Raw genomic sequence first — 15,367 nt, 5'->3', positions numbered from 1 at the left:
TATTGGGTGATCCAGATGGGTATGTATATCCTGCTTTGCCGGTTGCAACCACAGTGTTGTAAATGTCTCTTTCCCCTGACGATAGAACATTTTATAAAAAAAATTAAAAAATTAAAAACAACCATTAACACGAAAATACAAAAACTAAACAAACTTAACGTGTTTTGTAAAATATAATACATTGAAAGTTAGTTAGTGATATCCAATTTTTTATATGAATATTTGAGATACTATACAACTTTTAAACCAAATCTGTGAATATTTTAAATAATTCAGTTAAGGTTAAAAGCAGTCTATGTATGGTAACGCAACATATATGAAAATCAGTTTAACTGAAGAAACAAAAAAGTAAAATCACAAAAAAAAATCCAAGGGAAATTCAAAACAGAAATTCTTAATCAAATGACAAAATCAAAAGCTCAAACCCTTCAAAAGAAGGGATAACATGAAATATATATAGAAACGATCATCAGTTATATAGTACGAGTGAGGAGTCAAATACATAAAACCAAATGTTCTAGTTATAACAAAGTAAACACCAAAGGCAAAGTTATCAAGATACAATTTTATTCTGTTGTTTAAACCGTATTCAGATTTGAAATAGAAGAAAGATACTTTCACTTGGTTTCAGACAGTGACATCATCGTCGGTCACTCTCAACATTTGTGTTGCGTATATAACATATTATCGCTATTTTGTGCATTTTTCCTTTGATCTTTTTTTGTGATAATTTTCATATCATGCTACTCGCTTGAGATGGAAAATTATCACCAGAAACTTAGCAGGCATGTGGCGTTGCTAACGAAATTGACATGAAATGGACAACGTCGTCATAGGTTATAGCGATAAACGGATTATCATTGATCATCTCAACTCGATTGTCTTTCTCGCTTTCGCCGTCCCGGCCAAAGCGAGAATACCAATCTCGTTGAATTGATCAAGTATAATCTATAATTATATTGAAATCATGCTATAACGCACAACTACGCATTAATCATGTTAATAAAAGATATAGAAATGCTATATTCAACTGTTAAATGATTGATAGTTATGTAACTTTAAAAACGATAAAGGGTTGTACTACTCATGCATCTCAGATATATACACTATCATCTGTTTTCTTTTAATTTCAATGATGATATCCTATGTACAAAACGTATGAATCAGAATGACGTATTTGAATACAGGAATGGAAATAGATCCTTTTATTTCATTGAAATCTATTTAAGACAAAAGTTAAATCCACAACAGCGTTTGAAGAGAGGAAATGGTAGAAGTGTTGATGCATTTTCATGTTTACAGGCACTATTCAACATTAGATCGATGCGGTCTATTCTAGCATTTATCCGAAGTTGTTTTTAAGAACAATCTATTTTATTTCATCTATTGTCTTGATAAAGGCAATGTTAGAGGTAATATAATATTTCAAAGATAATGACTTATAACTAAAATATTTTTGCGCAGATGCTCTGATTTATTGGAATGCATTTCTTGTCAATACTCGTATTTGACAAAGAAGCAAAGAGAAAAAATATGGCTATTGTATGGTATAAATTGGAAATTATTTATTATCACCTTAATTAAATACAATTATCGAATACAATTTCTTTACTGAAAAAAAATTTATAAGAATACTAGTATTTGATATTCATAATTCATGAAGGTCATTCAACGACAGAAAATTAATAGAGGTTAATATACTGTGCTTCACGTATATGTTAGCTTTGGACCATAATTCACAAGTAACAATGGAGCAACATGTATCGTCAGCAACTTTTGTCAGTTTGTTATTTAAATTTTACTAGAAATTCTAAAAGTCGAATGTTTGGACAAGTTTATTGAGATTATGAAATGAGGCTTGATAGCAATAAACTGAAAATATCTTTCTTGGTATTAGCAAAGTTTTGTAACTAAAGTTTAAATGTCCCTTTGGTTATGTTTATATGTTTTGAACTAACACTAGTTAAAAAGTTCTGAAATTGAAGCAGAATTTTGATCTTAAGAATTCTTAATTAACCGGAAAAAATGGGAACGCGATGTTAAGATCTTAAGGTGGTATAGGTGTCTAAAATAAAAATGATAGATTTTTCCAAAACTTTGCACAGTTGATCCCTACAAGGTATATAGTGAAAATATAAAAAAAAAAAAAAAAAAAAAAATGGGGGGTCACCGGCCATATAAGAAAATTACGTGAACCTTAAAAAACCATAAATTTCGGCTTTTTTGTATAGATATATAGGGAAATTAGTCACCTTCTATGCTTCAAGTCATATTTTCATTAAAAAACAAATGATAGAAATTTGATATATTTTAGAGATGAAGTGCTGATACCATAAGCTTTAAAAAAACACGAAAAAAATATAGGTCACCGTGCATATAAGAAAGAAAAATATCATTTTATTTCGGTTTCCATGGAAACTTTACTGATATTTCTTGAAAATATTCAATTAAGGGATAGTTACAGGCTCAAATGATGGAATTTTATTAATGTTTTATCAGTTATGTGAAGGTGCAAGAGTATAGACTTTAAAAAACACTAATAAAAAACGGTTGCCATGGAAACAAATGAAACAATCACATTAAAGTTGGTAATTTTGTCCCTATATTAACATGCAAAATGAAAATACTCAATTGAAAATGCCGTTACATCAGGCCTGGAAGGATTTTTTTTAAGGAGTTCTAAAAAACAATAAAATAAATGCACTATCGAGGAAATATATCTGTATTAATGCTTTGTTAAGGGGGTTTGGGGTGGGGTCAGAGGGGTCCTGATCCCGAAATCCTGGGCTTAAAAACATGAAATCCCGAGGTCCCGAATTCAAAGAAATTTAAATCCTAAAAGTCGAAAAAAAATCCCGGATCCCGAAAGGATCAATCCCGAAATCCCGAGTTTAAAAACACCCGATCCAACGTCCCGAAAAGGGTCATGCCCCCTGTTGTTTCTATGTAAACAAAAAATTATAAAAACCAGAAAACGCGATTCTATGAAATTTGATGATTTTCTGCATTACATTTTTTTGGTTTAGTTGAAAATCTTATATATATCAGCTGCTTTATTTTTCCGTATAAATTGTTATATTTTGTTATATTTCGGCCCTATATAACTGATTATGCCACATGGATTTGGCTCATTGTTGAATGCTAATTATGACCTTTAGTGATAACCTCTATGGCAATTGGTATCTGTGAAGGAGAGTTGTCTATATGACAGGATTTTTTCCTTTATTTGAATATACTTAGTTATCCGTAGGCCGTTGAGCTTAGGAAAATAAAAAATCAAAGACTGACTTTTGTCACAGAGGTCTTGGGTTTGAGTCCATGGGGAGAAATCGATTTTGAATGTAGAATTGCTTACATGGTGGATAGTTGTCTCATTGTCAATCATTCCACAACTCCTTATTTTCACATTTTTCTGCAAGGTTCCCAATTCAGCATTGTGTAGAATCATGCTCTCTAGTTACATATTCTAATTGAAAATCATACCACATCTTATTATATATATACTGCACAATAATAGAAATGGTGGTTCAAATTTAAATACAGGCTTCAGATGTATCAAATTGTTAAAATAAAACAAATTGACTATTTTGTTCGCCATAAATGAAAACAAATATGGGTATAAATACTAGTTTTTATGATTATGCGATCACGGATCAATTTTGTTATGTCGAACATTTACATTTAGATGCACTGGTATATTTCCAGGTATAGGTTCTATATCTATGTTGTATATTTGTGTTGCTTGGTTGCTGTCCCATCAAGCTATTCCAACATGTCCTGTAACTTATATTTCTAAGTGTAAATAACTGCACATGTATTTGTGTGATGGTTGAAAACTGACAGGTTGTGTTATATACAACCAGAGCAGACAAATTATGTATTATTTGGACTAAAGTGTTTTTTGTCGAGCCTGCGACTTTTGTGGCAGAAAGCATGCCATAGGGTTAGTACATGATCCAAAGACGGCAGTGGCATAAGATAACTTCTTAAAAGCTTTATATCTAAATTTTTAGAAGGTGGATACTTCATACTTTGTATATAGATACTCCAGTCTTCATGATTTTAAGTTTCCGTCTGTCCATTGTCCTTGACCTCATTTTCATGGTTCAGTGACTACTTGAAAAAAAGTTAGGATATTTGTAATGTTAATTTCTTTTATTGTGAGTAACTATATTTGGAATATGCGTAGCTTGCAAGGTCCTCATGTCTGTCACATAGTTTTCACTTGACCTCGACCTCATTTCATGGATCTGTGAACAAGGTTAAGTTTTATTGGTCAAGTCCATATCTCAGATACATTATCAAATAGGTCTAGTACTATTTCCGGTCTATGGAAAAACTTTAAGCTGTACATGAATAAATGAAAGGTGTTATCTGACCTTGACCTCAATTTCATGGTTCAATGGTTACAGTTCAGTTTTTGTGCTTTGGTCTGGGTTTTTTTTATACTGCAATAGATTTACTATATTTGTTGTATGGAATGTTTGTAATATGTACTGTCATTCTCACAGGTTGTATTTGACCTTGGCCTCATTTTCATGTTTCATTGCTGAGTGTTAAGTTTTTGTGTTTTTTGGTCTGTTTTTTCTTAAACAGTAAGTAATAGGTCAACTTTATTTGTTGTAGGAAGGATTTTAAGCTGTACATGTATGCCTGGCGTGATTCATCTGACCTTGACTTGTGTGTCTGCACTCTTGGTTTAAAGAATTAAGAAACTATAGAATAAGGCAAAAAGAATGATAATTTTTTTTTATTGTCAGTACTATAAACACAGGTGTAGTCCAACACAAGTATGACCAAGTAGACAACAGACTGTTAGTACTCAATGTTATAACTACAAACATAAAAATAAAAAATGTATATGGTTCTGTAGCATTTTTTTATGAATTAAACATTATCAAAATGCTACAAGTAAGTTGTCAATGTTGGATAAAGCATGTAAATTAGGAGATAACTGTATTGTTTTTTAAGCTCCGACGGCATCAATTTGGGATTTGATGGTCGCAAATTAAGTTTACTGGCGACGCGTTAGCGGAGACAGTAAACGGGTATTTGCGACCATCAAATCCCAAATTGATGCCGAAAGTGACGTTATCCAATCAAAATGAACGTTACAAACGTTGTTGCATTAGAATGTCATATTACATTAAAAAATTTACCAAGCCCAAACAAAAAGACTAGTAGCTGAAAAATTAAACACCTGCATATAATTCCAATTTACAGGAGAAAGGACTGACAATGATGATTCAATGTATTAACAGTTAAAGTTGGAATAAGTTATTTCTTAAAAGGTCGTGTGAGAATTAAATTTGTTTTAATTATCCTGTACCGAGAATGAAAGTCACTGTATGTAGTGCTATTATATTCTTTATCATTTATAACAACAAAAAAAATCCTTAAAAATTCATGTTTGTGTATAGAATAAACAAAATTATCTATTTATGTACCAGTATACATTTTCTCCAGCCAGTTAAATATTTTATACAGCATCAAATACATGTTAGAAATCTACTTAACACATTTCACAATATTTTAAAAATAAGTTTTATAATCATTTTAACAATACAGACCTGGACATATAGGCCAAATGAAATAATTGATATCAACATTCTACAATGCCAATGGACAGGCAATTAATGACAGGCAAAATTAGAAAAAAATATTATATACACAGTCTTATATAACTATCCATAGTACATATATTGTCCTATATATAACCAAATAATTGATGTAGGCCAAGCAAAAGAATTATCTCATATCCACTGTCTTATATCATCATATCTGACTCGTCAGGCAAGTATTTAGTATTTATGACTGATGTAGGCAAAGTAAAAAAACTCGACATACACTTTTTTTCTATCAATCTTCTCTAACATTGTCTAATACATAAACCAATAACTAAGAGAAAAAAAATCATATCTAATCTGTCTTTCATCATCATCTCTTAGTAATGCAGTCCAATTAAAAAAAATCATATCCCCTGTCTGATAAAATCATATCGAACATTGTCATACATGTACTAATAATTGATGTAGGCCAAGTACAGAATTCTTCATGTATACGCATTCATACATGGTCATATCTAACATTATGATACATGTACTAATAATTGATATAGGCCAAGTAAACAACTCTAAATATACATTCATACATTGTCATATCTAATATTAAGATAAGTGTTCTAATATTTGATGTAGGCCAAGTAAAAAACTCTACATATGCCTTAACACATTGTCATATCTAACATTATGATACATGTACTAATATTTGTTTTAGACCAAGTAAAAAACTCTTCATGTATACACATTCATACATTTTCATATCCAACATTATGATACATGTACTAATACTTGTTTTAGTAAAAAGTAAAAAAAACTCTTCATGCATACACATTGAATACATTGTCATATCTAACATTATGATGCATTTACTAATATTTGATGTAGGCCAAGTAAAAAAAATCTTCATGTATACACATTCATACATTGTCATATCTAACATTATGATACATGTACTAATATTTGATGTAGGCCAAGTAAAAAACTACACATACACATTCATACATTGTCATATCTAACATTATGATATATGTACTAATATTTGATGTAGGCCAAGTAAAGAATTCTACATTCACATTCATACATTGTTATATCAAAAATTCTCATTTACATGTATGATTGTACTAAAAGTTGATATAGGCCAAGTAAAAGTTCATTGTTTTTCAAAGTAATCAAATATTCTTTGTAATATTTTCTTGTTTTTGTCACTCTGACATCTCCTGTTTTAACTGACTTTTCTGACAGTAATGCTATTAGCCCCATTTTACCACCTTTATCTATAGACATTTTCAAATGGCATAATTTCAGATTTGATTTAGCTGCTTTCAGTGCCATAGCTTTTGAAATTACTTTTTCCTTTATTACTTTGGAATATGTTTTCAAATTGCACAACTGCAAGCGGTACTGGTCAGGATAGTTTGGTGAAAAAGCTAAATCATCAAGGTAATTTGAAATATTTCCCTTGTCAGTTATTAGTTTAAGCAATAATCTTGCATCATGGACAGCATTATGTGACTCATACTCTTGTCCTAGTAAGTTATTAACTAAAAAAGACTGACTGTATGATGCTAAACCAGGAACAACCTGTTTAAACAAATTCAAAGAATCTATAAAACAAGATATTTGGGAAGAAAATTCATTCCACATATTTAGAGAGAACAATGTATTAAATAAAACATGGCAATCAAATCTTTTAATGTTATGTCCTATTAATATAGGTTTGTCTTTAAATTCGGATATGTAACTTAAAAAGTCAGTCAATCCTTCATGGGGTAGTTTGTAAGGAACCAATAAACCATTGTGATACATCTTATTACCAACTACAGTTAATCCAGTAATTCTAGAGGCTTCTGCTGATATAGGCTGGTTAGGGAAAATATAACGACTGAATATTCTGTCTACATTGCAAGCTGCAATTTGAGTAATATCTGAATATCTACCTGAAAAAAAAATTTAAAATAAGAAACAGTTTTTAATTTCAGATTTTCTTTTAAAGCATTAAAATTCATTCATCATAAGTTCTAAAACTGCAATATTAAGTCATGAATATATAATCAAATGTAAGAAGTGTTATTTCCCTACTAGTTCTACGTTGAAAAACTTATTTACTCAAAACTATATTTTAAAATGACTGATTTTCATTAAAAGGGAATCTGGACATATCATTTAACAAAAAAATGTTGACCTACAGATAAGCATAAAGAATGCATATGACTATTGAGAATATCTCCTTTTAGTCAGGCCAGTGATATGATTTCTGGGCTTTCTACTTACTGAGACCAGTCGTCTCCAAATCAAAAACCACTAATGATGCACCAGTAGTTACAACTTGGTGGCTATCATCTGGCATATCTGGTATATTTTCTATGTCATCTTTCTTCTGATCAATCTGTAAACCTGGTTTTAAAAGCAAATTTCATACTATAAAGGTATATTGATTTTAAAAGAATAAGATTTTTTTCAAAATGCTTCTTTCTTCATACTCTTATCACCAGAATGTTAGGTATGTATTTCACATGTGGCATGCAAATGACCCTGTAGTTTAATGTTTTCATATTTTTCAGGTCAAGGCCTTTCATAGCAGACTGTAATGTTTACCTTTTTCTCATTGTTGAAGGTCATAGATTGTTAATAATTGCCTCTATCAACATGGCTTTAATTTTGGTTGATAGTTGTCACCTTGGTGCAAATTAAAATGTAAATATTCAAACATTTTTATATGTGTTGAAATCTTTCTTAAATTACCGATTGAACTTTGGTATGTCGTTCCTTCCTTCGTTTCAGACAATACTGTTCTTTTGGCTCTTTTCTTTTTCAAAAATATTCTCTTCTTCTTCCATTCCTTACTTTGGGTCTTTGCTTTCTTCTTCGATCTCTGCAGGTTAAGCTTTGAACCCCTTCGTATTGTCTCATTTCCTGGTGATAGTCCTATAGATGTATTTAACTGAAATTAAAGAAAGGTAATACATACTCACATCATATATATGTGTCAATATAAGTACAAGACACCAAACAGAATATTTTGTTTCTTGTCCATATGATTACTTTATACTACTTACAAAATTATTATATAGTGTAAACATGAATACGGTTTAGATAATATGCACATTATAAAGCATCATATGATGGGCTGACTGCTTATAATGTTGTGTGAACTATATTGGTAATTAATTTTAATGATGCCTTAGCTGTACTTGATATAGCTTTTTTTTTTCTAAACTTGATATTTGAAAAAGTTCCGTAATTTGTATAGATCTTGACAAATTTTATCATTATTCAGAAAAAATAATTATTGTATGGAGATAAGGTTCAGTTGACAATTTCAGCCCAGCCAACAAATCTGTGTGGATCTTGTTAATTATGTTTATTTGTTGAAAAAGTAAGTATTTCAAGGGCAATAACTTTTATAATTGAAAATTCCTCCATTTTAACATAATTTAAGATAATATTGGTTGAACTATTTTTACTAACCAAAGGTACTCTCTATCAACTTTAATTTAGGTTTAGTTTCCTCAAAGATGATGAAAAGGGTTAAGATGAAAAAAAATTAAAGGCATCAACTCCTGTAAGAAGATATCTTCAAATGAAGGTCATGTGTGCTAGAACTGAATAAAATACAGGATTTAAATAATTCTATTACCTCTGAAATGTAATGATATCCCTCGTTCTTTTGCAGTACAGCAGAGCTGACTCTGTAGTTAAGGCTGGAAGATGAGGAAAAATGTTTAGTTTTTGGAGCTTTTAAAGCTATTATATTGTTAACGCTCTCATTTGCCTGTGAAGACCCTAATTGGGATAATTTGTCCGACTGTGGTACCATCTGCTTTATAAATAGCTTTTCTAGGTCTGATTTAAGTGATGCGGAAGATAAATCTTTTCCATAAGGAAGGTTTGAGTGGACATAGTTTTGTTTGTTTTTCAAATATCCACACCAATTTTCTGTGCAGTATTGGTGGTCACCATACATATGGTTGACTGTGGCATGAAAACCTTTTTCAATTCCTTCAGGATTACCATTATTCTGTTCCAATACATATGACACATTCTTAACTATTGATTCTGCAACCATTCCTGACAACTCTCTATGCTTTGACTTTAAATCATTTACTTTTTTTATTATATTGTGTTTTATATGGTTTTTGTCATTGATTTTGACCATTGAGGAACTTGGCATTAATACTTTTGCCCTGTCAAAACCAGTAGAGTCGTCATCACCTACAACCTGTGAAATTACTATGTCTTTGTCATCCAGTCCTTTTAGCATTTCTACCACCATATCTGGCTCCATACCCTAAGAAAAAAATTGCAAGAATGTATACCAGAAATTGTCTCTCTTGTATATATTTATTCAAAAAAGAGAAAACAATCTATAGACAAGTAATATGAAGAAATGTATCCATAATCTGGGTTTCTTATGTTTAACATCTTTTAATGTACCTATTACACCTATGCTTGCCCAAATAAAACAAATTCATGACCAAATTTTTCAAGAACAGAATTCATATATTACAGAATCATCAAAATCATAATTTTTTCAACATTTTTGTTTTTCAAATAAACGGGCAAACTATGTTGACCAATTTCTTGAAAGATAGGGCACCTTTTGCAAAACTATAAGGCTAAGTGCAAACCAGATGCTCCGCAGGGCGCAGCTTTATACGACTGCAGAGGTTGAACCCTGAACGGTTGGGGCAAGTATGGACACAACATCAAAGCTGGATTCAGCTCTAAATTTGGATTGTGATTAAATAGTTGACACAGCATAGGTTTCGGACACAGAATGAATGTGGTCTAATAAACTTAAAATATTTTTTTTGCCTTTGAGCAATTCACTATGCTGTTGAATATAAATCCTCTCAAAAAAATGTTTAAAGAAATTTTCTTTTTATTTATGAAATATGAAATGAGAAAAAATTTAACCCCCCCTTTTTTCACATCCCCCTTTCCCTTTTTCCAAAATTGATCTCAATTCAAATTTCTAATGGAGTTTGCAACCAGAACTACTCATTTAAATACATCATAAAATATTAAAATGTAACAAAAGGTGCTTGTTATCACTGAATGGTAAAGATTGTTTTAATTTATCAGTTGGTAGTAAAAGTGAATATACATTGTATATTGTATAAAACAATGATTTAAGTTGATTCAACTACTATTCTGGACAAAGAAAGATAACTCCAATCAATTGAAAATTTCTTGCTATTGCACAATATTGTGCAATTAGATATTTCTTGCTATTTCGCAATACTGTGCAATTGAAAATTTCTTGCTATTGCACAATACTGTGGAATTGAAGATTTCTTGCTATTGCTGAATACTGTGCAATTGAAAATTTCTTGCTATTGCACAATACTTAATATAATAATTTTGGATCCTGATTTGAACCAACTTGAAAACTGGGCCCATAATCAAATCTAAGTATATGTTTAGATTCAGCATATCAAAAAAGCCCAAGAATTCAATTTTTGTTAAAATCAAACTTAGTTTAATTTTGGACCCTTTGGACTTTAATGTAGACCAATTTGAAAACGGGACTAAAAATTAAGAATCTACATACACAGTTAGATTTGGCATATCAAAGAATCCCAATTATTCAATTTTTGATGAAATCAAGCAAAGTTTAATTTTGGACCCTGATTTGGACCAACTTGAAAACTGGGCCAATAATCAAAAATCTAAGTACATTTTAATATTCAGCATATCAAAGAACCCCAAGTATTCAATTTTTGTTAAAATCAAACTTAGTTTAATTTTGGATGTTATGGTGCGAAAACCAAGAAAATGCTTATTTGGGCCCTTTTTGGGCCCTTTTTGGCCCCTAATTCCTAAAATGTTGGGACCAAAACTCCCAGAATCAATCCCAACCTTCCTTTTGTGGTCATAAACCTTGTGTTAAAATTTCATAGATTTCCATTCACTTTTACTAAAGTGCGAAAACTAAAAGTATTCGGACGACGACGACGCAGACGACAACGCCAACGTGATACCAATATACGACCAAAAATTTTTCAATTTTTGCGGTCGTATAAAAATCTTGAAATTGAAAGAGGTAGATACATGAAAGTTAACAGAGAAGAAAGATTGTGCAAATTTCATGGTTCGAAAAGTGCCCAATGACATGCTACATGTATGTAGTATTGTTTAATTGCTGCATCATTACTATTTGTTTAGGCTGTTGCCAATTATTGTAATTGAGTTTGTGCCAATAAAATATTTGTATATATTTATTGGTATAATAAACCAAGTCAAGGTTCATTTATGTGATTCAGAGTTAAGTGTACTTTCATTTTCACTCAACTAGTATGGATAATGGTTAGGAGTCCAGCTAAATCCCCATCTGCTGTGTTGAAAAATTAAATAGGTGGCCTTGGGCTGTATTTGCTCTTTAGTCATGTTGTTGTCTACATGACACTTTTCCCATTTTAAATCTCAATTTTATGTTCGACAAACAAAATTTTGTCTGAAATTTCCTATGGACACATATTTTTTAAATCTATATTAATTAGCTAAGTTATTGATAATTATGAAATCCAAAATCCAGGTCAGTGGAATATTTATAGATGTAGAATCTCAATTGACTTCATTTTGTACATAATTCAATAGTAATAGTTTATGAGTATTTGTACAAGGAGGATATTACTTGTCAAACCATTTATACCTGACAAACTATTGTAGGATCTACCAGAACCTTTCTTCTGCCAGCATGTGTCGGTTGATACAGATATACCTGTTTGTGTGTCACCATTTTCCTCTGCACGAAAATACATATATTGAAATCATGATAATTAAGAGAGAAAGTTTTTTTTTTCCTATAGCTAAGATATATAGTGGTTATATTTTCACTGTTTGTACTATATTGTAATTAACAGTCATTTCCAAATTATACAACTAACATGACTATGAGAATAACAGTACCGTAGTAAAAGATAAATAAATATTTATTAAAGAATTTTGTGAACAATAATATGAAAGGTTTTAAATAATGTACTGCTGAAACAGAAAACAATGAAATTAAAGTAGCAATATTTTATAACACTTAACTCATAAAAATAGTAAAATTTGTGAACCATGTCATGACTGAAGGAATATGGACAATAATATTCAATAATAGTTTAGAAATACGATATGGCAATAATAATTCTACTGCATACTAAATATCATAGACCTACAATTAAGGGTTCCCTGTAAAATGAACTTTAATATGTAAGATATGCAAAAGTGTCAAAGTCAATGGACCATGCCCAAACACTCTCCATGGAAAAAAAATGTCAAGGCTTCTTAATCATGTTAATTATTAAATTTAAACACTTGTTAACGTTCCATTTTGAAAAATCTAATGACCTTTGTCTGAATTCACTTCAAAGTCTGTATATAGGTGAACTTTTTTAAGTATTCAATTTTAAATTCAAGTAAATCTTAAAATAAGTAACAATGCAACACAGATGTCCAGTTGAACAGAAGCTTGTATCTGGCTAATTTAAAATTTAAACCTGTAAATGACTGGTTTATTTCTTCTTGTAAGTATCTTTCCTCAGATATTTCTGCTTGTGCTTCTATAGCAGCTCCAGTTTCATTTTCTCTCTCTTTTAATGCCTTGAAATCTATGCTATGTATGTTGAGTACAGACAAAAAGTTGCTCAACTGTGTTCCTCCGATGCCGGAATGTATCATACCTGGATATTTTGAAATATAATGAATTACATGTATCATGATTATGAGAACTTTATATGTAATCATTTAAATCTGGACACATTTCAACTTTTAGTTGCACTTAAAAAACATAAACCCACTTTTTTCATTCATATTAAATTCAGCATAGTGAACATGTATGTATTTGCCTGCCCCAAGTCAGAAGCCTGTAATTCAATCGTCATTGTTTTTTTATGTGTTACATATTTGTTTTTCGTTCATTTTTTAAATAAATTAGGCTGTTACTTTTATCGTTTGAATTGTTTAACATTGTCATTTCAGGGCCTTTATAGCTGACTATGCAGTACAGGCTTTGCTCATTGTTGAAGGCTGTACAGTTACCTATAATTGTTAATTTCTGTGTCATTTTGGTCTCTTGTGGAGAGTTGTCTCATTGGCAATCATACCACATCTTTTTTTTATATTCAAATATACCCATGAAATTATGGCATATAATACACATGTATAAAAAAAATTGGGATCTCTTAGACATCAGGATGTATATTGAATCCATGAAGAATCATCACACTGGCAAACCGCCCCATTTTTTCACTTGCACCACTTTCTGAATTGACCAAATTAGATTTACCAAATGGCCCCACTTGTGAAAAAGAATTGAAAATGGGTTGTTTAACTTGCACCATTTATGAAAAGGGTAAAAATCACTCTGAAATAAGGTCTGTCAACTCACCCCACTTGTGAGAAATAGATTAGTCCTGATGAATTAAGTATTGTCAACTTGCCCTACTTGATTAAAAAGATGCAATCCTTTTGTATATTTATCATGTTCCCATCCCACTAATTAATAACATCAATATCTATGAAAACATTAGATAAATAAATATTGACTCTGTCATGTCTGTGGTTAAAGTTTGTATTTGTATTTTATATTTGTATAATATAATGTTACTTATATATGGACGTAGCTGGTCTTCCAGTAACTATTACATGCAATCTGCAGTAAACGTTCCTCAACTTCATAAATTAGGCGAGATACTCGGTTCTGTGAAGGGATGTCATCATTGCTCAACATACCACATCTTCTTATATTTAATTTGTAGTTCTTTTCTTTTTGTTGAAATAAAGCATAAAGAAGTGACTATCAGTATTTCTTTGACCTGAATGCCAACCAAAGTTGGAGAGTTGGCAGACATCATCACATGAAAATTATATATTCATCTAGCATTTGCATTTTTTCATTAAGTGGGACAAGTTGGCCGAAGGAACATTGACAGGATTTAAGTTAACACTTTTCACAAGTCGGACGATTTGTTCTGCTCAATGAATATCATTACAATTAAAACCTGGTAACGGGAACTGATGTCCCTTACTGTTATAAACATAAAATTAAACATTTTTTAATGCATGTTAACCTGTAGCTATTTTAGTGTTGACATCAAATACACCTATGCCTCTCTTGTTTTCACCAGGGTAATGCGTCTTCCCTAATTTAATTTTGTTTAAACGACCACATATTGGTCTATGGCAGACAATATACAAAATTCCTGAAACGCCATAGCATCTAACACCCCTGGCATCGTGCAAATGAAGGGTTTTGTTACACCCGATACAGCTTTTCAGCTGACTAGCCAAATACTCTAATTCACACAGGAATCTACAATGGTCTAGAGGGACAAGATCAGATGGAATATATTCATGAAATAAATCATCTATGTCATGTTCGTGATAGCTTTTGTTGGTTTCAGGAGGATATTTGGTTAATGTAGATGATGTTTGCAGTGATGATGAAATAAAATAAGGGTGGTCTTCTAAAACTATGTCTGAGACAAAGAACTTCTTTGGTTGTGTTTTAACTTTTCGTCTACTTTCAATAAAGTTATGTATTCTTTCTACAGGTTTCTTAGTTGAAAAGCGCCCTTTAACACTCCTAATGGTAGGCATTTCTAGGAGGCAGACGACATATAAAGATATTACGATAGTCGCATTAAACATGAAATTATACCTTTTTCTTCTTCTGTCGACGGATCAACACGACTGTTTGAGGATTCGTTCTATGTATGTGATTTATGTGAAACTGCCTCATAGTACACCAAAATGCTGCTCATGTTCTATATTTTCTGAGCAGCAAGTTAGTTATTGTAAAAAGCAGTTCACCGTTG

The 15,367-nt window shown here is 31.1% G+C and overlaps 2 protein-coding genes across 2 annotated transcripts; both read right to left on the bottom strand.

The window, feature by feature from the left end:
* Window positions 1–6,657: 6,657 nt before the first annotated feature.
* Window positions 6,658–10,434, bottom strand: LOC143078171 (uncharacterized). The gene is made up of 4 exons (XM_076253120.1): window positions 9,199–10,434; window positions 8,304–8,502; window positions 7,833–7,955; window positions 6,658–7,498 (listed from the first exon to the last, which is right to left on the bottom strand). Exons 1-4 carry the CDS (start codon window positions 9,844–9,846, stop codon window positions 6,666–6,668), a joined length of 1,803 nt encoding a protein of 600 aa, XP_076109235.1. The 5' UTR covers window positions 9,847–10,434; the 3' UTR covers window positions 6,658–6,665.
* A 1,720-nt stretch (window positions 10,435–12,154) lies between these two features.
* LOC143078603 (uncharacterized) lies at window positions 12,155–13,321 on the bottom strand. The gene is made up of 2 exons (XM_076253459.1): window positions 13,049–13,321; window positions 12,155–12,309 (listed from the first exon to the last, which is right to left on the bottom strand). The coding sequence occupies exons 1-2, from the start codon at window positions 13,293–13,295 to the stop codon at window positions 12,155–12,157; spliced, it is 402 nt and encodes a 133-aa protein (XP_076109574.1). The 5' UTR covers window positions 13,296–13,321.
* Window positions 13,322–15,367: the final 2,046 nt, after the last annotated feature.

This window comes from Mytilus galloprovincialis, chromosome 6 (genome assembly GCF_965363235.1).
Source record: "Mytilus galloprovincialis chromosome 6, xbMytGall1.hap1.1, whole genome shotgun sequence".
Lineage (NCBI taxonomy): Eukaryota > Metazoa > Mollusca > Bivalvia > Mytilida > Mytilidae > Mytilus > Mytilus galloprovincialis.
The sequence above is the reverse complement of the archived record's forward strand: the minus strand, read 5'-3'. Positions and strand labels throughout refer to the sequence as shown.